Raw genomic sequence first — 25799 nt, 5'->3', positions numbered from 1 at the left:
GATTTCATTTTGTGCTTGAATTTTGTTCTGTGCATCGTAATACCCTTGCCTTTTGTGTAAAGGACCTAGTGTCACTGGAAGGAAAAGGAAGATAATAGATACCAGGTGCTTGTAGGTTTTGAAGGCATCTGCTGACCTGAATTGATCTGAAGTCTTTGGAGACATCTCCTTTGGATCCAGGATGTTGTGGAGATCATGTCTAGTCTTTTGATGGCTGCTCATTGCAAATATCCCTGTAGTCACTAGTGATTCTTTCAAGGGTACTAACCCTAAGCGTAGAATGACAGTGAGTCATGGAATGACTTGTTTTGGAAAGGACCAAGGCTGCCACCCACCAGATCAGGCTGCCAGACCCCCCCCATCCAACCAGGCACTGAATGCCTCCAGAGATGGGGCATCCACGGTTTCTTAACCTGAGTAAATAATTTTTACCTGACATGTAAACTAAGATTTTTAGTTTAAGACCATTCTTCCTTGTCCTATTACTATCCAACTGTGTAAAAAGTTGGATCCCTTCCCATTTATAAGCTCCCTTTAAGCACTGGAAGGCTGCACTGAGGTCTCCCTGGAACCTTCTCTTTTCCAAGCTAAACAAGCCTGGATCTGTCAACCTTATTTCAAGGAGAGATGCTCTACCCCTCTGATCATCTTGTTGGAAGAACAGGGGGCTCGTCACTGAGGTTCAAAAGCACAAAGGAAGTCTGCAGAAGGTTGAAGCAAAAGGAGCATAGAGGACGCACATCATCTGTGAGTATGGGTATAGAGCTAGGAAAGCTCAAGCTCACTGCAGCTAGAGTGAGTAAAAGATATTAATGGCTGACAGGAAGGGCTGCTATGACTATACTGGCAGCAGAAGAAATACTGATGGACTTGTGTACCTACTGGTCAGTTGGGAAGAACTAGTGAGGTTGACTGTGGAAAAAGAGATGCACAGTTGTGGTGGAAATGCTAAGTCATGATTTGAAGCAGTGATTGAACACCTGGTAGGAAGGCAGGGCCAACCCAGAGGAGCTCAGATGCAAGCAGTGTACCTGATTGACCAGAAGGGGTAGAGCTAGAATCCACCCCTTCCCGGACCTTATTTAAGGGTTAGCAGTGGAGGCAAGGCCATTTCACTGGGGTTCCTTGCCTACTTGAGACCTTCCAAGGGAATGCAGTCTTTTTCTTTTGTTTGTGTCCACATCTGGTGTGTTTGAGGATATCCTCATTTGCTGCAGCCTGGAACTTTGTTACTCTGCTATCATTGCTGTGTTTTCTATAATATTACAGCATTACAACAATACTGTTTGCTTTGGTTTTCACTGGTAGGTTCTACTCTTTGTCCTCAGAGTTGCTTGAGTTCACTGGCAGTCAGTGACACAGATCATTACCTACTGTAGGGAAAGACACTGTTCACAAGAGTAGTTAACCCATTAAATAACATATCCAAACATAGTTTTCATTTTCATTTATTTTGAGTTGCAGATGCCCTTATTTACTTGCTGTGGACAACAAGTAGTTAGATTTGAATGACTGTGGATTGCACAAAAGGACCTTGAGAAGGAGTGATTGATTAATGAAACAGGATGGCTAGTATCGATGAATGTTCAGTGATACAGCTGAGGCTACCTTCATGGAGGGGAGAAGTAGGCTTGCATATATTGTGGCCTCCAAACTATTCGTGTGCTTGGAAACAATATTAACAATACTATAGTCAATTCCTTGAAATAGTGGCTTTGTGTTATCATTAAAGGAGTGTTGGTGGACAGGACAACCAACACGTTACGTGCTTACATATCTGAATAGGCTGTTTGCCCATTCTTCAAATACTGTGTTCAGTTTTGCTCCTTTGGTCATAAGAGCAAACAACAAAAACTAGGGTTGAATAGATGAGATATTGGAAAGAAACTCTTTACTGTGGGGGAGATGGAGGGGGGGTGAGTGAGACACTAGAACAGGTTTCCCAGAGAAGTTATGGATGCCCCCTTCCTGGAGGCATTCAGGGCCAGACTGGATGGGGATTTGAGCAACCTGTTCTAGAGGGAGGTGTGTCCCTGCCTATAGAAGGGGTTGGACCTAGGTGATCTTTGCTAAACCAAACCATTCTATGAAGTGAGTTTAGGGAAAGATCAGGGTTTGAAATCAGCCTATGTTATGTTAGGCTAAGACTTTTCAGTTGAGGAAAAGGGGTGATTTCTTGGGAGAAGAGAGAGGAGAGGAAGATGTGTTGTAGTATCAATGAAATAATGAGTGACTTTTGCTTCCTATGTTTCTGCATGTGTCTGCTCTTGCTAATTTTGTCAGTGTATGTACTTCAGGACCTCTCTTGAGTTGCCTTCTCTGAGAACAAAAGTGAGTTCTTGCAGTCCTTTCTTGTAGATAATATTTGAAGTGAATACTTTGTTTGCTTTTAGGCTCCCAAAGTGGCTAATACCTGCAGTATGATGTTCAAGGGGAATTTCAGATCTGGGTAATATCAGCCACGATTCATCTGAGAGTTCACTTTCAAGTCAGTGTGTTCTAGAGTGGCACACTCAATTCCTGAAGTACAATCAACTTATATGTAAACGTGCTGTAATTTTTCAGCACTCTCCTGCTACTTATGTTTGTTCCTACTGACTAATGTTTTAGTTTGGCCCCATTAGAATTTGGAGGTTTTTTTTTTTTAGGCTGAGGAAAAATGTGTGTAACTTGATGTGTTTTTTGTCTCTAACACAGTTCGTTGGCAGCCCCACAAAGATATAGGACAGAGGTACAACATTCTTTCTGACCTTCCTCTGTATCTTATATAAAACTTCGTGTTTCAACTAGATGCCAAAGTAGGAGAACCTCAGCCTTTTACCTTTTGATTGGTTTGTCAAGGCTAGTAACTCATGTATTGTTTTAAAAGTTTTTTTTTTGAAGATGTAGAAGTGTTTAACAAACATTCCCATCAAGGATTTGAGTAGAGATGTGAACAATTTCCCTTATAATTTCCCTTGCTTTTTATCTAGTGTTCATGCCTAAACACTCTACACCTGAGATTAAATCATTTTTAAAATGGGATTATGAAGTATTGCATTCTTGGTCTGGAACAGGAGTACACGTCTACAAAAATACTCTTATTGTATTTGAGGGAGTGGGACTAAGGGTGAGATGTTCTTCTAGTCCTGCTTTTGAGACTGATTCAGTTTGTGGAAAAGGGTATTTTGTCTTACTTGCTCCTCTCTGAAAGTAGTAGAACTGTAAGTTTCCTCTGTTTTAAACTGAGGTTGGAATGTTTACTGCGGAAGAACTTACAGCTGCCTTGTAGATTGCTTCAGTCATTAGTTGTGTAAACATCTGAATGCTTAGTATTGGGGTAAACATGAGTGTCTTAATTTACAGTATGTTAACGTATGCAGGAGATAATAGCTCAGGAGTGTGTTAAGCAGACAGTTCTGTGAACATGGTTGAAGTTCCAGAGGAAGTTTTCAAGTTGCTGAGGCTCTGTAAACATTATTTATGAGTAGTTGGATTTAAAGCTTTAACCTTATAAAATTGGCTTACTGAGACCACCCTTGACAACTCAATTTGAATCATGGGTTTAACCTTTTCTAAGAACTTAGCTAGTATCTTAGATTGTGTTTTATTTTCTACCCCTTCATTTGAAGGGTCTTTGGAGCATGGTAGAAAGCAGAATACAGGGCTGTGGTTTCTGCTGTATGAGGAGTTAGTGTAACTTTTTGCTGTTTTAGTTTCATATGAAGAAGAGAGCATTGTGAAATAAGAATGGTGGCTCAGATGTGGACTTTTAAGTATGTGTAAGTTGGAATATGCTACATTAAACACTTGAGTTCAAAATGATTTGGTATTCCACTGGAGTAAAACGGCACTCAGGGATAGGTTACTTTGCTTCCCATGATGAAAAATGTCCATGTAATGATGAACAAAATGCTTCATGAATTAGTGAGTGCTGAAGGGGGGGTACATCTATATGATTTGCTGGATAACTTGCTAATGTGGGGAAAAATGTTAAGTCAAGGTCATCTAGTCTGTTTATGAAGCCATTTGTTCCGTAATAAGTGTTTTATTGTCCAGTGCTGCATTATCTTGCCTTCTGAAAGGAGGGAATGAGGAGCTGCTAACACCAGTCTCTTGGTAGATGCTGTGATGTGGTGTCAGCTCTACCCTTCAGAGCAGAAGGTGTAGTTTCAAAATAGTCACAAATTCTGCAGAACATCTGATGGTAACAGGTTTGGGACAAACTATTTAACTGATAGTTTGTCTCCTGAGATACCGATACTGGACATGATGTTCCCCAAATTGTTATGGCCCCTGTAAACATGTGGGTTGTAGTTCCTTGAGAGTGCTGCTTATGTGTTGGAAATAAAACTGAAATATAGTTTGGGTCCAGTTATAGGTAAGCTCCAAATGTTCATTTGCTTTAATCAACACACTTGAAAGTGAAGAACATGAACAGCCATGGTAGTGCTGATACATCACTGCTGTAGGAGAGATCTAGGAATATACAATTACACAGTGGTTTATGTAGCATTCAGAGTTTTCTTTTGGAATTCAATAAATTGACTTCTATTTTCAAAAGTGTGGAATCCTATTGAACTGGAGGGAGGTGGTGGGGCAAAATGGTAGCTGGTGGAGGTAGAAAAGGGCAGAGTTGTTTTCTTTTGCCTTAACCCAAGTTTTCCACCGTTATGCCAAATTTAGAAACATAGAGACACTAGGAAAGGACCTTCAAGATCATCTAGACCAACTATCCTCCTATCACCCATTAAGCTACCGAGACTTTGTCTTCTGGTAGGTTTTTCTATGCCTATTGTGCTTTTGTGATCATCACTGAGTAAGGCTTAAGAATCTCTTAAAAGACAGGAATAGCATACATTCTTCTTTTAGAAGAATCTGAGAGAAGGTGGAGTACTATAGTAAACATAACAGTCATTAGAAGCCTACCTCGTCCTTCATTTCTGCTCCTTGCAGGAAAAAAAAAATCACTTACAAAATAGCTTTCTGCTTCAAGCAAGGGTTGTGATAAAGCAGGTGATCCTGGAAGAGGAATAAGGTTATGTTAAAATAGTAGCTCATCGGTCTACATATATTTATTTTTCTTCCTAAGGACTTTGTTAACAATTTGAAACACAAGCTGTTGTTGAAAAAATTGTGCTTCCTTAGTTCTGATCTTTTTTTGACACAGTACTTCATGTTCTCTGCTACGGAGGGGACATGTGCAGACTTCTTCCCAGTAATTTAAACATATAATTTTGTGAAGCCTCAAGTGGTGATTTTGGGCATACTTTCTGTAGAGTCTTTAAGTGCTTTTAATCTCTAGCTAAACAGATCTTAAAATGCCACCAGAATATGTGTCTGTGCTATTGTTGCCTCTGTTGTGTTCCTACTTGTGATTGACTGGACAGGGAACAACCCAATGCAGAAGACTGATTCAGGAAAAAACTGGCTTTTTAAATTATTTTCTAGAGAGAACTTTCTTAGGTAGCTGATAAACACTGATGCAGTAGGGAAAAGACTAGGAGAATGTAAGTAGTCTTTCTGATGTTAGCTGAAATTAGACTGACTTCATGATGTTTAGTTTGACCTCGAAACTGTTCTGTGGCAAGTTCTGCTGACCTAGCAACTTGCTGTCACTGAAATGGGATGTCTTTATTGTACTGCTCTACTCTTGATTTCAGTTCTTGTTTAGCTGCTCTGTGTTAGTGGGTGCTGAAGCAGGGTACATCCTTAACTTTCTGATTAACTTGCTGACACGAGGAATAACTATATATTCTGGTCTTGTGGAGCCAGTTGAGTGCTAGTGCAAAATAAGCAGCTAGGAAGTGCCGTGACATTCTGTCTACCTTATTAGTGTTAGACTACTAAGCAGGCCACAGTTCTGTAACTGGTATCAAAAATGGAGCATTTCTGACATTGTGTACGACCATTCCGTATAAACATCTTTTTTCTGTGTACTTCTATGACTAATAAAGTTGAAAATGTGGAGACTGATCTCTAATAGCATGAGTGCTTTGGTGTATTAAGATCACTATATTTTTATGACTCTGTTGTCTATCTTTTTTCAACTAATGGGAGGCTTAAGAATTATCAGTGAACAGCTTCTGGCATCGTGGTCAATATTTGATAGCCTCAAGTTCTGTGGCTTTTAAATCTAAAAGCAAGTGGTAGATTCTTGGAGCAGACTAAAACCGGAGAGTTATTGAAGCCAATGTGAATCTTAATTTTAATATTCAGTTAAGGTTTTCTTGTATTTTGGTTTAAACTTAGAATTGTAACTAACTTGTGCAACTTGTATGCATATGTATAAAATCTGGTATGCTTGTGGTATTGTGCCTTGAAATCTGGTATCAATTTAAATGTGGTGGTGCCAAAAACGGTTGGAAGAATTAGGAGGAATACTGCAGCTCATTTGGGAAGGGAGCTGTGTCAGAACTCAAAGGCCCAAAGTGTTCTTCCAGGAGATATTTAAACATGGAGCTTATGCTTTCTGTCCCAGGTTCCACAGAGGAGCTAAGTCTGTAGCTTTAATTTTGATACTATGCATCTTGAAAATTCAGTCTTAGTAATACTTCAGGACTGTCCTACCTAAATGTGGAACCATGAGTAGTAAAGGAATACTGTCTTGTGAGTCCTCAAAGCTTGTAAAACTGGAGATAAGAGGGACTGTAGTAGGTTGAAAAGCTCAGTTGGTTGTCAGTCCTTGCATGCATCTGAAGAGTTATCTGTGAAGTAGATTGAGAGGCTTAATAGCATGTTTACAAGCAGAAATTAAAGCAGGTACTTCAAGTTGTAGATCAGTGACGAGGGAAGCCCAGCTGCTTAAATTCTCTTTGCTTTAGTGACTGGGTAGTTTTGTCCTAGACATTAAGTAACCTTATCAGCATGGGTTAGATCACTGTGTGATCAAAGCATCAGTTACTGCATGGGGATTTTAGCTAAAATGAAAATATCTGAAGATAATGGAGGTAGTAATGTCAGACTGCATACGAAGCAGTATGGAATAATCTCTGATTAAAACAAGGGATTTTCCAACACTTACAGACAGAACGATACAGTTAAATTGAAAACTTTTGCAGTAACGGCATTGGATACCATCTCACAATAAGATATAGGAGTAATTGTTTTGTAACCCACCAGTAGAAGTTATCTGGTGGTGTCTTCAGTTGGTGGGCTATGTGGAAACATTCTGCGCTCAAAGGACATCCTGGAATGTGTAACTTGTCATTATATATGATGAAATCAGAAGGGAGATAGATGAATAATTTCCAAGTAAAAAAGAAAAAACTTAGCTGCAACAGATTTGAACATAAATACAATAATACTTGGATTTGAGCTGAGAGTTTGCAGAGAGTTTCCTTCAGGGATGATGGTTGAGAATGATGGTGAACAAGAAATCCAGTAAGTGTGCAAGCAGAGAAGGTCATATTTTTCTTAAATTTTGAAAGGGGGATAACTAGGCTTTATTAAAACACTGTGTCCTGTGTGTGGGTATCTTGGATTAATTGAGGAGATTAAAAATAAAAACTATAAAAACTGCCTTAAAGTGACTTGTGAATTATAAGCTTGTAAAACTGTATTTTGGAGTAGACATGTGACTGTTACTCACTACATAGCTACAGTCTTTGAGCAAAACTAATTATTGAAAGGAAGTATTTGTGTCAATGGAAATAGCAGTTCTTTACTAAAGAACTTGGGAGTCATGGAGAGTCCTGAATATCAACATAGTAATTAACTTGCTAGTTTAAACGTTACCTTGATTGTTCAGCAACCAGAAGAAGTTAAATAATGATAACCAGCAATAACAAATACAAATAGATTGTGGTTATTTTCACCTGGGTTTAGGAAGGACAAATTGGTTTACAGGTACGAAAGAGGATGATTCTGAGAACTACCGAGGTAATTTTTTAAAGAATAGTGATTTCTTGGCTTGGGAGGAACTGGAACAGAATGCTTGTTGATTCTAATAAGCTTTAACAAAGTATTTGTTTGCATACCTCTCTGTGGTCTGTTTGGGAGGCAGCCTACTGGTTTACTTAACAAGCTTTCTAGCCACCCTAAGCTTCTGATATCTTTAAGTCTTCTTTGGCAGTAACTTGGATGTGCGATTGTCTTCCTTTTAAATTATTTTAGAACAGGTGGCTTTGATAAGAGTCAGGGTTTCTTGCAGGGAAAAGCTTGAGGCTGTGATAAGTCTGGGCTTTTGTGGTTAACACAAATTCCCTATCAGTAGGCAGTAGAACCTCTTCAGCAAACAAAATGCATGATTTTCTTAATTGCTTTGATTAATTTAACTGGAAGTGCTAATTTCATTTAATTATATGCTCAGTGAAGAGGAGCTAGACATATACCATGCATCTGAACATGACCTTAAAAGAGTAGAAAGGGAAATAATGTTGACAAGGAACTTAAGATACTGAACAGTCATTAAAACATTTACTGACAAGTGGACCAGAACTTTGAGGTTCTAGAATACAGGATTAGAGTCTGTGTGATTCTTGTCTAATCAATGGATCATTACTACTTTATGGAACCATGTAGGAAATTCCTTAAGTGCATATGACGAAGGCCTCTTTCTTTATCTGTAGTTATGTCTGGAAAAGTTTTTCATTGTATATTTTTTTTTCCAAACTTCAATTGGTATCTAAAAGCTTCTGTCAAAATTTGAAGTTTTGTCAGTTAATGAAAGTGACCGTTGCTTAAAATATGGATCAGGCTATATGTAATATCCTCCTCATGATGAAGTAACTGAAGTCTGTTTTTCTTACATGAGCTGTTACTTTGGAAGTGAAGAGTCTCACGCAGTCATAACTTTTGTATTCTGCTTAGACCCATCATTCAGTCACTAACAAAACTACTTAAATGAAAAACACTTAGTTTTTCATTTTTTAACAATTTTCCAGTAAAAGATAGTTGTTCCAAAAGTTGAGTTTTTGTACTATGTAGGGGTTTCTAGATATGTTCCTAAAATCATGCATTGATGGTTAAGTTTTGGGTGATTTGTTTATGATGATGAACTTTGTATTATAAGCAGAGAAAGCCTGCTGGCCTCCCTGATACTCCAGAATTCTCAGTCATGAAAACATGGAGTGTGTCCAAAGTAAATGCACGTAGACTCTTGCTGTAAGATGGGTGATCTCAGTTGAAGTGAGAGAATATCTGCAGTGAAAGTAGAATATTGTGTTATTTGGTAAAGCCCATGGAAGTGTATGACAGAATGTGGAGTAGAAAAATCACGTGAAGTCTCTAGAACAATCTAAATCAGTTGAAACACTGGATTGGTATAGGTGAGTTGTTCTGCTATTTGGAGATATTAAGTCTTCTGACACGTTCTATGTAAAATGGGAGGTAATGTTCTTTTTGGCTCTTCTACTGGAACAGGTAAATGAAGAACAAAATGTAACTGATGAATGTTGTGTCGCAGGTTGTCTATTTGAAGTCTCTTCCTGAAAGCCTGTAAACCTTGAATGCAGCAACAACAAAATTTCACTGCTGAAAATATCCATGTAATCAATATAAGAAATGACACAATGTTCTCAGTGCACAAATGAGCTGTTAGAAGTATTGGTAGTAAAAAATGGTTCCTTTTCACAATTCCAAAAAAAGAAGTAATGGTTAGTTGAGTACCAGTGTGTAATATGCTTTTTCTTTAATGTGCCATTGTCATCTTTATGTAGCTAATGCCTCTAATTATTGGAAGTAGGTGTTTTGTCAAGATTTTTTTTGTTACAGCAAAAAAATCCTAACCCAATGCAATAAGAGACAAAACAGTTTGTTGGCTACTAAGTAAAATGAGGTTGGTTGGTTGGTTTGTTTATTTTAACTTTGCTAGAAGTCTAAGCAGCTTTTGTACAAGTTTCCTTCGGGTGCTTTTCTTTGTTGCAGTTGCAGTTAATACTGCTGATAATTCTATTAATGTACAGTACAGGTTAAGATTCAGTGCAGACTGGAACATCCTGAATGGGAGGTTTCTGAACAAAAATATTTTTCTACATTAATGGCAGTACAGAGTATGTATGTTCTAAAATATATTAGTGTATGTTTTGAGATAGATTTCAGAAATAAAATGTGAGCCTTACTTCAAGATATGGTTAAACAGTTATCTTTCAGAATTCTTTTGCTTTCTAATATTTTATGTTTAAATGTAGTATCAACAAGTTGAGATGAAGATTGAAGAAATCTGTTTCAATTAAACATAGACGCTTGAGAGGGCAGCAATCTCAGTGATATGTGTTAGTTACAAAGGTGTGAAAAGGGTAGAGAAAACATTCTTTCATTTCTTGTAGATTAGGTGTATTAAATATTCTCATTTGGAAGCTGTTCTATTGCTATTTTGAAATTTCTGATTGCTTTGCCCCTTACCATCCTTTCCCAGCAACTTGCTGTCTTTTCAGTCATCTTGGTTTCTAGTTCTGTTTTAGTTTGATTTATTTGTGCTACTCGATGTTTTCATAGAATTCCTGACTAATGCCAGTAGTATACTGGAAAATCTTTATCCGAGTCTTTTAATCACTAGTTTAAATGATTTCATTGCCTTAGTTACGATTTGAGCACTGAAAAAACACTTGGGAAATACAAACCTTCCAATGATGGATTCACATAAAGATGTATAGACAGTCTTTTCCCCAATTAGGATTTCTGTTTTTATGGAGACTTGCTGATCAAAGTGGAGATTGTATTCATTTAAATGACTTTTCTGTGTGTGAGAACTGGGCTATTAAAACTTGAACTGTTACTGAGAAAGTTAATCAATATATAGTCCCAAGTACTGATGTGACAAGTCAAAAAAAATTTGGAGTAGTTAAAATAGCATCTTTAAAACTTGACTACAGTAAAAACAAATTCAGTGTGGACTGATACCTTGCCTCTTGATTTTATTTTATTACTTGAAGACTGGATGCCTGAAGTTGCTGGAGCATCTGTTTAGAGAAAGAAGTTGATCCTGTGGTTTAACTTTACCTGGTTAAAAACTGTGTTGTCTGGTGGGTTTCCTTCTGGAAAGGAGGTGGTATGATGATGAGCTTGAAGTTGCTGCTTTTGGAAGTACTGTGAGTTTTAAACAAATAAAATCTAGTATGAAGACAGCACTAAAGTGTAGCAGAAAAATTGTGTTTGTATGTATGATGATACTTATCTTTATTGGGAAGTAGGATCTGTAGGTATCATAGATGACAGAAAGCTTAACATGCCTTTCCTGTTAGGTGGTCTTTGTTAGTGGTTAGTGTTATCTTAAGAAAGCAGAAATAGCTGAAGTAACTGCTGATCTAGATTTGTTACTGATCAGGTAAAAATTTAATCCAACTGCAAAAATACCATGTTGGATTGTTTTCCAGTAAACATTGGATATATAATGCTTATAACTAGTTAAACTTCCTGAAAGATTGGTATACTAGTTGTGATCTTCAGGTCACCTTCATAGTGTGCTACATTTTGCGTTTGTATTCTCAGAAGTATGGTTGATCTATATCTAGCTTGGTTTCTCTTGAGGCAAATTTCTGTAAATTCAAACTGTTTCCACATGGCTGTGGATCAGTAGAAGAATATGGTTTCTCAGAGGAAAGGAGGAGTTCTCTTTGTTAAAGGCAAGCTAAATTATGAAGGGTTAATGTGAAAGCTTAAACCTTATGTACCGAATAATACTTTTGTGGGTTTTTTTTAGGTGCCTTAGCTGGACCAGTTGTTGATCCACATGTGACAGCAGTTTGGGGGAAGAAGGTTGCACTGAAATGCATAATCGATGTAAATGAAACAATAACACAAGTTTCTTGGGAGAAGATCCACGGTAAACTTTCAGAGACTATTGCTGTTCATCACCCTGAATATGGAATTTCTATCCAAGAAAAATACCAAGGAAGAGTGTCATTTAAAAACTACTCACTTACTGATGCAACAATCATCCTAAAAAATGTAAGCTTTTCTGATGCAGGAGAATATATCTGTAAGGCTGTTACATTCCCTCTTGGAAATTCACAGTCATCAACCACTGTAACAGTATTAGGTAAGTTACCTTAAGGAAAGGAATTTAAATTAGTAGTACCAACTTGTAGTGGAATTCTGCCAACTTATTAATATATTGTTTTAATTTTAAGCCAATTGCTATGTGAAAATGTATTTCAAGCAAGTATTTTCATTGAGGAGGTGTCTTTATGGCCATGATTCTTTAAGAATTTGTGTTAGGATTGTTCTGATACCTAGGTCTCTTATAGGTATCTTGCCAATCCATATATTTGGACAGTGCTTTTTAGAATTTAGACTTGGTAGCAGTACTGAATCTAGGAATGTGTTTGCTGATGTTGAAGACAGTCTGCATTCCCTTTTAAGAGTTTGTTAGTGTGGTTAAGTTAATGACATAGGTTGGAGTTTGCAATATGAATTATGTTTACACCTTACAAATGTAAAGTGGAACTGTTCAGGCTACTTCTGGGGATTTAAGCCCTTGGGCAGTTACAGGCCAGGCATCACTAATGCAAAGCTTACGTAAGTCTTAAAATATTTTTATCTACCTCATTGAGGGTTCTGTATTATTATGTTGGTGTTCTGTTCAAGTAAGCTATATACCCATTTCAAGTAGTAAAGTGCTGTTTTGTTTTGCAGAGCAGACCTTCAGCAACTTTCTATAAATAAATCTTGGTTTTTAGGATATTCTCGGTTATTCTTGGTTTCTGATGTCCTCCACAATAGTAGAACACCATATGAAATTAATCAGATGGGTGTAATGTATGTAAACTGAGTTTCACCACAAGGTGGGGCAAAACAGATGTATCAAAGCAAGTGACCTAATCCAATTTGATACCATTAACTTCTTTAAGGAAGATTTGTTTGATTAAAAAAAAGTAGTCTTGTGATTCTTTTCCACCTCTGTTTCATCTGTTAGGGTTTTGTCTGTGATGAGCAGTTATGTCCATGGCTACTTAAGCAGCCTCTCAGTTTTAGGGTTCATTTCTATCAGTACATAATGGGAGGTTCTTACTGCTATCTCTCGTCTCTTCTGGTCAGTCCCCCTTTGTTGATTTTCTTCTTTCTTATATTTGCACCTTACTAGTAGTTTTCTTTGCCTCTCAAAGCTAGCTTTTGAAGTGGGAGAAGTCCCTGCAGCTTGGAAAGCAAATGTGAGGCTTGTGTGCTCATTGTTCTGTATCTGAAAAGCTAGGACTGCAGTGTGTGGTAAGTTGTACGTAACATTTGTTAGAATAGATTTTAAGTATAGTACATCAAGTATAGTGGTCTTGGTCATAGCTGTTTTGTTTCTTTTGTAATGATGTAGGTAGTTGCTGATAGTCGTAAGCCTGTCAGTGGCATGTTGTCAACCTCTGAACTTCAAAACTTCAAGCTGTTTCTTTGCCAAGGTGGATCTCATACTGATATGTATGATGTTGGTAACAAACATGCATATTTGAGTAGTACATCTTCAGTAAGAGACCAGCTGTTATGAAAGTGAAATAGGGGTATTAGGAGGATTAAAAAATATAGGTCAAGCCTCTCCTGACAGAAGTGAGTCTTGAGTATTATTTTTCTTCCCCTGATTTGCAATCTTAACTGTTTCCTTCTCCATCTTGGTTAGCAGGTGCTTAGCTTGCATGTAGAGCTGGGTAACTTGGGATTTACTCTGCCTCAGCATAGCATTTTCTGTTCTTCTGACAATTTTTTCCTATGCTGATGTCTGGAGTTTAGTAAAAGCAATGCAGGAGTAGTAGTTCAGAGTTGTCTTATGAGTTTCAGTAGCTTGAGTTCAACTACCAGAAGCTTAGTTCTGTTTTGAAGCATAGAATAGCTCCAGTCAGTACTTAGAATCCTGATGTGACTTAATCAGCTGTATTGACTGTTCTCCTGCTGTTCTAAAATTTTCTCCCATAAGTAATGGAACTCCAGCTGAAGCTGTTTTTTTCCAGTTCAAACAGCATCACCTTTTTACTTCCTGGTTCCTATTGAATTGATTTTTCTTACTGTCTGCTATACATATTAAATTCATCTAGTAGTAGGTGCTGTTACAACGTAAAGGAGAGGCAGTAAGAAAAAATAACTGCTAGGTAGTGTCATGCTTTGCCACAATACTTTGATCACTTAAGGTAGTATTTAAACCTTTATCTTATGTTCTTAAGTTTAACAGAATTAGATGCAGTGACTTTGCTTAGTTTATTTGCTTAACTTAGTATTTTGTTGCTTTAAGGAAAAGCACTGTATAAAGAGGCTAAGATGAAGAAATGAAAATGCTTTTTGGGTGACACAGGCAAATTAATTTAGATAAAACTTGTTCTTCAAGCTTATCTTCTGTTAAATAAAGCAAGAAGTCTTGTATGTCAGACTGTACATTCTGTACCTTCTGTTTCTCAAGATAGCGACTAAACTGGCCAAAATGGTCTTTGAAGAAAGAAGATATGGTGTGTAGCAGGGTGGCTTGCAGAGGCACTCTGTTGCTAGCTAATTTGATACTGTATATGATTATTTAAATATACCTGGGTTGGTTTTTGTCCCACTGTCTTGAACAGCTAGACTTCGTAATTGCAAAAAGTAAAGGTAAAAACTGAGAAAAAGAAGATCTGTATGCTGTAAGTGAAGTTCAGGTTTGAGACCATCTAAAGAACCTGAAGATGCACAAGTCTGTGAAACCTAACAGGATCTGTCTATGGGTTATGAGGGAACTGGCAGATGAGATTGCCAAGCTGCTATCCATCATATTTGGAAGGTTGTGGTGGTTTGAAGCTCCTGCTGACTGGAAAAGGGGAAATGTAACCTCTGCTTTCAAGAAAGGATAAGAAGATCCAGGGAACTACAGGTGAATCAGTCTCACCTCCTTGTCTGCCAAGATTGTGTAGCAGATCCTCCTGAAGGCTCTTTTAAGGCACATGGAGAATTAAGGAGATGATTAATGGTAACTAAGATGGCTTCTCCAAGAGCAAATCTTACTTGTCAAACTGGGTGACTTTTATCCACTGATGCTGCAATTCCTTCATAAAGGAAGAGCATTTTGTCTCAAGCACAGATACAGGCTGGGCAGAGAATGATTTGAGAGCAGCCCTGAGGAAAAGGGATTGGGGGTGTCAGTTGAGGAGAGACTCAACATGAGTCAACAATGTGTGCTTGCCAGATGTACCCTGGGTTGCATCAAGAGCAGTGTTAGCATCAGATTGAGGGAGATGATCCTACCCCTCTGCTTTCACGAGACTACCTGGAGGAGATGGCAAAATGATATCCTTGTAAGGGTTCATTCAGAAGATAATTTTCTTAAGCTATAAGTAAAACAACCTGAAAGGGCTACAGAATGAGCAGCTGGGTTTCTGCTGTCAGTTGACTTCATTTGTTGGAGTGGAATAATTGTGGAAGATAACCAAATGGGCACCTAACTCACTTCTGTATCTTTTAGTATGTAGTCCAAGAGCCATGATTTATAAAAGGTTTGATTAAGCACTTAAGAAGTACGTGACACTTTGTACTTTTGTCCTACTATAGAACTATATTTTATGAAGTTGAGTAATTTATCAGTTTAATTTAATCTTTCTAGTAAGAGACTAAGAATTACTCTATCAGCTGAAGCTGTTTATCAAACATCAACAAACATCAGATGCCACCTGAGAAAGGAAGATTATCATTTGAAGGAAAGTTGATAGAAGGAGGGCTTAAGCTTTTTCAAATCCTGTATCCTGTTCTCTGTCACTTAATATTCAAAGACAATTTATTTTCATGAGCTTAGTAAGTGAAGCATCATACTGAGTAATGCGTTCTGGGTTTAGAGATACACTGTTAAGACTTGTGAACTAATAACTATTCTTTCATAAACAGAGGGAAAAATTATGGGGTTTTATCTTCAAGATAAGTTCAAAGAGATAAAATAGATGGAGATGTTCTTTCCATCTGAAAGTTCTGGCAAGAAAAACTAATGCTAGTGGCTAAGTTTTTTTTGATTTTGCTTTGATGGAGACCTTGGGGGGATTAGAGGGGCTTGGAGGATTGTACATTAAAGGTGAGTATCCTTTTGCTTATAAGACAAAAAATGTAACTTTGGGTGTTTACTTCTGTGTTTCAATAATATAAGGTAAAGCTTCCACAAAAGCTGTTTTAAAAGGTTAGTGTTACTAGTGATTTGTGGAAATCAAGGGGATAATGCTTATGATAAATAAGAAGCGAAACAAAATTGTGTGCAAAATGGTAAAACTGTAAACTTAGTTCTCTGTTCTAGGTTCTAAATGCTTTTCCAGGCAGTTGAACACTTCATATGTGCACCAGTGTAGATTTCCAAGTTTATTACAGAAAGTCTCAGTTGCGATGAAGAGCAGGATATCAAACTGAAAGAGGAGCTCTGTTACGGTTGTTGCGAATCTAGAAGAGCAAATGTGGAAATTGGTGAAAGAACTCTTGCTGTTGGTTTATTTTACAGTAGGGTCATTTACGTAGCTCAGCATGGAAGGTTGTCAGACATATAATGCAGAAAGTAGTTCAGTCCTGGATGTTCCCCATGAAACAACAGCCAGCCTTCAGTTTGAGATATATTCTTTAAGCACTTGGTATACCCTAAGTGTAGGAAAGAACAGACTTTTGAGGTTATTCATTCAGAGGTCTTTCATTTTTAGTGTAACGGGAGAAATAACCTAACTTTTTCAGTGACTGAGAAGTGGTATAGGCTGACCTGAAAGCAGTCAGACTGATTCTAGAACTGAATCCACTCACACAGAAGTAACTTGTTACCTCTTCAAGGTGTTACCTTGAGACAGTCTTGCCAGTTCTTGCGAACTGTGCTTTATTACATCTTAATGTGTGCTAGCTTCAAGTTTTTTTGGAAGAAAGAAATGCTGTGAACTAAACCTCTGCTTAGGGGATATTGAAAAGTATGTGAGTGGAAAGAATTGCCAGTGCTTTTGTAGTTGACTGGTCCACTGAGGTGGATTGTGAAGCATGATATACAGTGATGACTTTGCTTTGGAGAGCTCATCTTGATTGAATCAATGCACAAGGATTTTGTAATAGAGTAACGGGTGCTACTGAGAAGCCCATTTGTTCCAGTATTAGAAATGGAAATGAGCCATCCAAAACACAAAACCTTACTTCATATCAGAAGCAGAAGATGGTTTGTACAACTTAAGTTGTAACTGGTATATGAGTCTTGTTAAGTTGCAATAGACTATTGAAACAGAAAGGTATACTTAAAGATTTTACAGTGGTACACATGTAGATCAGTAACACAGCTTCCTTCTAAGAAACAAGTGTGCTCTCTTAAGTCTCTAAACTTGTGGTTGAGCAGTGGAGTATAGTTTCAATCTAATACATAACAAGCATATCTGTTTATTGTCAGACACAGGAAGTGAAACACTGTAGTATGTGTTTTGAGCCTAACCACTTTGATGTTCTCTGTCAAAGCATTAAATGTAAGGAATGAGAAACATTAAACTTCAAAACATGGGCAAATGCAATATTAGTTTTTAATGCAATATTAGCCAAAGCACTGCAGAGTTTTCATCCTCGATAATGATTTGATCTTATTTATATATTGCCTGATCAGCATGAGCTTTATAAAATGAGTTAAATAGCTGTTGCTATGTGGGAGAGTTAAGCAAACATTCTGAATTCTTCGTGGCTTTAAATTCACTACTTTTCCCTCCCATCAGTTGAACCTGTTGTGAGCTTAACAAAAGGACCGAACCCACTGATTGATGGTGCAAATCAGACAGTAGCAGCCATTTGTACAGCAGCCACTGGAAAACCTGCTGCAGAGATTGACTGGGAAGGAGGTCTTGGTGAAATGGAATCCAGCTCCACTTTGTTTCCAAATGAAACAGTGACAGTCATAAGTCAGTATACTATCATCCCTACACGATTTGCGAGAGGAAGACGAATAACTTGTATTGTGAGGCACCCAGCTTTGGAAAAGGAGATAAGATTCTCTCATGTGTTGGACATACAGTGTAAGTATTCTCAAGTAGTGATTACTACTTGATAATTTACTATTAAGTACTGCCTTTATGTGTGCTTAGTTTGCTAGGGAGGTATTGAACGTGAAAAAGAGGAGAAAACGTACAGGAAAAAGTATGTGATAAGGGATCAGTCAGGAGTAAAAGTTCAGAGTTTCTGTCATAATTAAAAAGGAAAATAAACTCTAGTAACAAAGCTAAAATACCACTGTGTTTGTTTGTTTGAGATACTGGCTCATGAGGGAACTTATTCATAGAGATATTCGATGTTGAAAAAATTAGATGAAATAAACTTCGATATTTAAGCTGTTCACAGTGCCCTATGATTTCAGCAGTGTTAAAGAATTCTAATGAAGGTTTATGGTTGTAATGACAAGTTTGAAGTATGGCTTAAGGGAGGAAGAGGTTCAGTAAGTTAGTTGAAGACTTTAAAGCTTTGAAAACAAAGCTTTTTCCTTTCTAATTTGCATAAGGAAACAAGGTCTTAACATATTTGGTACTAATATTTGTTGTTCAACTTTAGATTGTCCATGTACCAGGCTTGTTAAACAAATTTGTTTTTAATTGTCTTTAAATGATTGTCTTTAAAACATGTGAATATGAAGCAAGTTGGTTTACAACTCTTATTTAGATTAAAACTGAGAAAGTAAGCCTTAGGTGTGTGTTCTGGTTTTTGTTAAACAATTTTTTTAAACAGCAAAATGAGCTGTTTTTCATTCTTTGTGACATTCTTAGGATGTAAGATCTTCCGAGCAGCGTGCAGCTGAAGGCTGACAGTTTAGGTGGAAGAAGTCTTATGACTGGAAAACATGAATTTAGTTACACTGGTGTAACTACAAGTCTCATGCATTTGTTCCATTTGGCACAGCTTAGTTCAGTTTGTGAAAGAAATGAACTGAGGCAGTCTTTGCTGCTGCACTTAATTCCTTCTTTCTTGAAGTAATGTTACTGTTTAGAACTTTCTTGCATGGGAAGCTTAACACTTTGTAGATGAAGACTTTGAACTTGTAAAGGGTGATCGTTTGGTTATTTTTTGTGCACAAATGTTTGCTGTTTCTTAGCAGAAAAGAGGAACATTTGGACATACAGATCAGTACTAAACACTGTTTTGTTGTCTACACTTGAAATGTTGCCTCAGATTTAAGTTACTTCTGCTTGTGTTTTTCAATGTCAAGATTACTTGTCTCAGACAGTGAATGAGTTTGAAGCTTTGTATTTAAGAGAAGCAAATAGACCTTAATATATGAAAGTTGCTGCTAAGGGTGTATTTCAGAACCTGTAATGCCACAGTTAAGCAACTCAACAGCAAATGAAAAGCAGAGACTGTTGTAGTGTTGTCTTCCCTTTCACTTGCAGCTTTTGGAAGTAACTGCTATGCCTTTGCTGTAGGAGCCTATACAAAGTTACAGTTGTGGGGTTTTTTTAATTTTTTTTAATAATTCCACAAGGTCTCTCTCACTTATCTGAAGTGGTACTCTTGCTTTTTAGTTGCAAAACAACATAGTTGCACGTTACAGTGCCAGTGGATAATGGTTAACCTTTTCAACTGGCAGGTGTGAACTTCTTGATTTCCTAATTACCTTGCTTTTCAAAACACTACTTCTGATCATTTGCTGTATCTTAGTAGTGAGAAGTAGCTTTAAATTACCAAGGAACATGAAAGGAACACAAAATTGATTCTTTCCTTGTGAGTTTTTTTTTCACTTGGCTTAAGTGCTATGTTAAAAAAAATAGAAGCATGAAACAGCTGCACCAGTTAAAAAATTGTATCATATCCTTTCTAATCCACTGTTATGTATTGTGCTTATGGCTTAGGCCTGTATTATTTTTTTTCTGATGGTTGTTACTCTTCAAAAGTAAAGCAGCAAGAACAAAACCCCTCTGCTTTTTGCATCAAGTTGATAATTCTGTGTTGAAAGAAAATATTGTGATTACTGATAGATAAACTATTTGTAAACTATTTTTGGCAGATGCCCCAGAAGTTTCAGTAACTGGATATGATGGAAACTGGTTCATTGGAAGAGAAAATGTTCAACTCAGATGTAATGCTGATGCAAACCCATTACCTATGGAATTCATGTGGACCAGGTAAATATTTACAAAAAATGGACTTTACACCACCACAATCATGTCATCTTAACTGGTATTGTAAACTGAACAGACTATGTGACTTGTTGGATGGTATGTAATGGTGTTAACTAGTCTTCTAAAAATAGGGTGGAGGATTTCCATGTGTACGAATATAGTTGGATATATATTTTTGAAGTTCACAACCTTGACAATTTGTAGTTACCATTGTAATAAAATCTTTCATAATTATTTAAATTAGCATAGCCTGTGCTTTGTGTTACGTTGGGCAGTTTGATGCATCTAGTAGGGAATCAATTATTTGATTAGCTCTATTTTAATTCTACATGAAGTAGATTCTAAGTACTTGAAAAGACTTGTCGATACCTGCATTTTAAAATGTGTAAACTACTTACTGGATTGTGGAACTTGTCATGTTTTTCAAGAGTTACCAATACTGATAAATGCAGTGTTCAGCTTAATAATGGTAGCTAGGCTTTGAATGTGCATCTAGTTAAAGTAAATAAAACTTTATGTAGATAAGTGTTCTTAAATAATAGCTTCATTTAATGAAAATGTGGATTGGATGGCCCTACTCTGAACCTTACTGTGTAGCTTCTGTAGCCATGGATATACATCAGGCAAGAAACAGAAGACAGTGGAAGTAAATATAGATAAAAATTCCCCCTGGATAGGTGTGGATGAATGAAATAAAAGAAGCTGCTTGAAGTTGATTTGGTGCTTGTAGAAACCAAAGAAATAACTTCTATGAGGACAGTATGAATTCATATGCAACTGTGTTAGAGCTTCTGTTGGTAAAATCATTGGAATATTTACTGTCTTCAGTTGTAATCCATTTCCCTGCATCCCGATGCCAGCTATAAATTAGCATATAAGAATGATAGTCATAATAGGGTTGGAAAAAAGTGAAAATGATAATTTGAGAATAACTGGGTGGCAGTTTGATAGGAAATTAAGCATTGCTATCATGTAACAGACTCGATCCTAAATGTAGGCATAGAAATATTCATAGGATCATAGAATGGCCTGAGTTGAAAAGGACCTCAAAGATCATCTAATTTCAGTCCCCCCGCCATGGGCAGGGTCCCCAACCACTGGACCAGGCTGCCCAAAGCCACATCCAGCCTTGCCTTGAATGCCTCCAGGGATGGGGCTTCCACAGCCTCCCTGGGCAACCTGTTCCAGTGCATCACCACCCTCTGAGAGGAAAAACTTCCTCCTAACATCTAACCTAAATCTCCCATCTTTGTTTAAAACCATTCCCCCTTGTCCTATCACTATCCACCTGTGTCAACAGTTGTTCCCCCTCCTGTTCATGTGTTCCCTTTAAGTACTGGAAGACCTAGTGAGGTCTCCCTGGAGCCTTCTCTTCTCCAAGCTAAACAAGCACAGTTTCCTCAACCTTTCTTCACAGGAGAGGTGCTTCAGGCCCTCCGGTTTAGTGGCCCTCCTCTGGACCTGTTCTAAGAGCTCTGCATCTTTCTTGTGCTGGGGGCCTGAGTCCTGTCTGCAGTAGTCTAGATGGGGCCTCACCAGAGCTGGGTAGAGGGGGACAATCATCTTCTTCTCCTTGCTGGCTATCCCTTTAATGCATCCCAATTGGCCTTCCAGGTTGCAAGCACAGAATCACAGTATGGCCTGGATTGGAAGGGACCTCAAGGATCACAAATCCCTAACCCCCCTGCTACAGGCAGGGCCACCAACCTCCCCATTTAATACTAAACCAGGCTGCCCAGGGCCCCATCCAGTCTGGCCTTGAACACCTTGAGTATGCACTCCTGGCTCATGTCCAGCTTCTCGTCCACCACTTCTCTGCAGGGCTGCTCTTCAGAAGTTTTTCCTCCAGTTTGAGTGCCTGGGATTGCTTCAGCTAAAGTGCAACCCCTTGCATTAGTCAGTATTGCAGAATGGTGTGGTTGCACTCAAATGTATGTTTTATCTATATGCATAAATTTAGTCTGAGAGATTTCAACACAAAAAATAAAAGTATTATGCCAAGATCTTAAAAGCACTGCTGCCACTTTCTTCAGATGTACCAGGTACTCACTACTTTGATTTGAACATGAGATGAATTTAAGAACTAACCAATATAGTTATTACTAACTAAAGGAAAAAAAATAATTGAAGCATTCAACATAACTTTAAGCTTTGGAGGTCACTATTAAGTCACTAAGGCAAACAGTGAACCAACTTTTACTCCAAAATATTAAGCTTTTCATGTATAAGCAGTGTGCTTTTTTGCTTTAGCAAAGTTGAAATTGACCTGAGCAACTGTGAATACTGATGAATGTTGAATTTTTAAGGAGGAAAAAAATCATATAAGGAAAACTTGTTTTTGTTTTCTTAACCAACTCAAGGTGTATTGAAAGTAGTTTTAGTAGTAGTTCTAGTTGTAGTGTTTTCCAAGTCATAACTTCTTTGGTATGGTAATCCTAGAAGCTTTACTTACTGTGAGTACGTCATCTGTGCTTTTTATGGTTGTAAGGAATATTTTGAAATGCTGTGTATTTTGAAAGCTCTATTCTAATGTTTACATTTCAAACAAACTATTTTATAATGTTCTTTGAAATGAGCAACTTACTCAAAATATGTGGCTAATCATTTGTAGCAACTTCATGAGGGTAAAGAAGTTCTTGGTCAATAGTCTTCAGAATAAAGGAAGACTTCAGAGGCTGGTAACAAACCTAGTGTGCTATTGAGGTGGCTTTTGTTTTGATGCTGTTTAGCAAATAAGATTTGCCAAGTGCTTGTATGGTATGCAGACCCAGGGATCATTGATTATTAAGTTAGTTCTATTTAACTTCTAACAGTTAGATAAATGAAAGCAGGAGGAGTTGCAACAGGATTGATTTAGGCATTAGATTAGGCATGCTTTAATGGGCACTTGCCAGCTATGTTAAAATAGTTCCAGTGTCTGTGTCCTTTCTTTCTTGTTGTCCTCACAGAGTTGTTGCAATTATGTTCAGGATGCTTCAGGAAAATAGTTGTTTCATAGAAGCTGTTTTTTTTTTTTAAGCTTTTTAACTAGTTGATTCCTGAAATGGATCACTAAGCATCACATTGAGTTAAGATATTCTAATATAGAAGACAGAGATACTGAGGATAAGAAAAGGCAGGTTAAGAGAGAAACTGTTTCGGCTCCTGCTGAGAAGCACTAGTGGTTTTTACCCTGTAAATTAAGCTTGCACTGCCAGAAGTATTCTTTATTATGATAACTGAAGTGGATGAAAAAAAGGATAGCTACGTTATTCTGACAGCAGCATAAATTCATGCTAGTTTGACTATCAGCTTTTACAGCTTGAGATAGTTTGTTCCTCCATTATTTTCTTTGTTTTTGAGGTGGCTTCCTTAGTTGTAGTATTAATTCGTGGACATCTTGCTAGTACCTTAATAGCCTAGTACAAACAGTATTTTAACCTAATTACTTTAGGACTTCAGTGTTAAAGATTTAAAGCTGAAGTTTAGTCAAATGTTTTTGTTTTAGGCTGGATGGACAGTGGCCTGAAGGACTGCTGTCTGTCAACAATACTCTGCAGTTCAGCAGCCCGTTGACTTACAACTACACTGGAACTTATATCTGTAAGGTGACCAATTCCCTTGGTCAGAGAAGTGATCAGAAGACCATCTACATATTAGGTAAGTCTTACCTCTTAGCAACAACAGTATGTTAACTCTGACTTCTGTCAATAGTTGAAATAGCAAATTGGAGAGCCACTTGACACATGAAATCTGAGTCTTTTCATTGTACAAAAGGTAAGTGTGGAGTTCAGAGCTACAGTGAAACTTGGGATTTAAGGCTCTTCATAACAACAACTTAGAGTGGAAGATGTTATGGTTGAGTTTGTTGCCATAGTGCTTCTGAGATTTACTTCTTGGTAGATTAACTTGGTTTGTCCAATTTTTCTCTGTTTTAGTAAGATTTTGACTGCAATAAACACTACCTGGTCCATAATGGATTGAAACAGAGGCTATTGGGAGGGGAAAAACAGTCTTCAGAGAAGTAGAAGATGCTCTGTCTTAGGGAAGTTGAGGTTATATTTAGTGAATGTACATTGCCCTTAACTGTTGTCTTTTCTCAGTTTGCAGATAATAGTAATCATAAAGATAAGTATCTCATGCAAAACTCCTATTTGCATGGGAAACTGATGCCTCTTTAGCACTTCTTCTGTTGGAAAAAATTTTTGTATCCATATAACAAATACTTTACTGTCTCTGTGAGAGAACACCATGACTTAACAAGGTATGTTTGAATAGCATTGTGCAAGTGTGAAAAAGCTCTCCCAAATTCAACACTGGATTGGCTAAATTAATATATTAACATTCATTGATCTAGCTGGTTTGTTAGTTTCACTTAAGGAAATAAGACAGGAAAAAATAGTATTTCACTTCTTGTGTGGTGTTGCTTTTATGTAAGTTCCCAACAGTAGTTATTTCATAATATTGAAGTAGCATTAAAATGCATTCTGATAGGTTACAAGCTACGTGAAAGGAAACAAATGATTTCCTAAGAACATAAAACTAAATATGAACACTCAAAAGGTTGAGATGGGAATGAAAACTTCAGATAAAAACTGAAGATACAAGACATGGCTTCAGGCATCTATAAACTCATTTTGTGTAGATACCAGCATTTTTAGAAGGGACAGTGAATCAGTTAATCAGACTGTCATAATACTGCATGTCAGTCTTGGCTCCATATAGGGCCTTTGTGGAGAGCTGTTCTAAATAACTGTTTAACAGGTTAGTTAATTAGAAATGTCAAAGTGCTTGAAGACAATGGAAATACTGAAAAGCAAAATACTAAATATTACATGAAACTTGATTCGTGGCCATGTGACAGTTTGAAAACATTGTTTTACTAAATAATTAAATCATGAAAGCTAGCAAAACGTCATTTGATTTGATGAAATATGTTCCGCAAATGTAGCATTCAAATATGCTTACAATGTATTATTTCCTAAGTAGAACTCAGTCATGAGGCCTGTGTTGATCTTGAAGAGAAGGAAACTTGGTTGAAGTTTGTAACTGTTGGAGTTGTCAATTGTATGAATGTTGTCTGCTGTCAGTAGAGCTTTTTTTCCTGTGACTGTCACACAAAAATGTAAGACTGCAGATATAATTTGAATCAGTCTTTACTAACACATTGGAACTGCAAGTATGAGTTCTTACACTAAGTTTTTGAAGAAGCGAAGTGGAAATGCATGCCAGTTGAGCTGTAGTTTAAGGTTTCTTCTAGCCTATGATGAATACAACTAGAACTAGTTTACAGCGAAGATAGGTAAGCTGCCGTACTATTCTTTTTTTGTGAGGGCTGATGGTTTCTGTTATGTGTTGTTTTCTCAGTTCTGCTTAGTATCTCCACTTTTTTTTTTTTTTTTTGCAATAACTGAAGTGCAAATCTTAACTTTTTGGGGGAGGTTAAGTTTTGGAACTTCCTATCTGGGGATCGTTCAACTCTATGGCTCTATAAGTTGTGAATCAGTAATAAACATTTCAGTTGAGGTGAATTAAATCTCACTTCTTAAAAGCATAGCCATGTTAATCTTGGGGCATACAGTATCATGAACATCCAGGAAAATAGGTGACTTTTCAGGCTGATTAGAATGTGGTGCTACGGTAGTGCAAATAGTGCTCAGATAAGTCATGTACATTAATTAACATTAAGTATCTAGCAATTTGTATTTTCCTTTTAACTACTTAGAACAACAAAGTAATTAAAAGCAATGTGCATACTCTTATGGAAGAGTCGATTAAAGAGGCAGTGAGGCATACATCAAGTCCAAAAATTGTATTGCTTTCAGAAGTGAATTACATTTAATCATGACTTGTGAGCAACTTTTCTGTGTGTTA

General features: G+C 37.3%; 1 protein-coding gene across 2 annotated transcripts in view; it reads left to right on the top strand.

The window, feature by feature from the left end:
• Positions 1 to 25799, top strand: part of NECTIN3 (nectin cell adhesion molecule 3) — a 60530-nt gene that overhangs the window by 10118 nt on the left and 24613 nt on the right. For both annotated transcript variants that reach the window (XM_065741955.1, XM_065741954.1), the window contains exons 2-5: positions 11621 to 11959; positions 17559 to 17855; positions 19832 to 19949; positions 23434 to 23585. In XM_065741955.1, the coding sequence (XP_065598027.1) occupies positions 11621 to 11959; positions 17559 to 17855; positions 19832 to 19949; positions 23434 to 23585 (906 nt within the window). The remainder of the gene's footprint in view (positions 1 to 11620; positions 11960 to 17558; positions 17856 to 19831; positions 19950 to 23433; positions 23586 to 25799) is intronic.

This window comes from Cyrtonyx montezumae, unplaced genomic scaffold (assembly GCF_038088225.1).
Source record: "Cyrtonyx montezumae isolate F1298 unplaced genomic scaffold, pur_monq_1.0 scaffold_3, whole genome shotgun sequence".
Lineage (NCBI taxonomy): Eukaryota > Metazoa > Chordata > Aves > Galliformes > Odontophoridae > Cyrtonyx > Cyrtonyx montezumae.
This window is presented reverse-complemented; position numbering and strand designations above follow the sequence as displayed.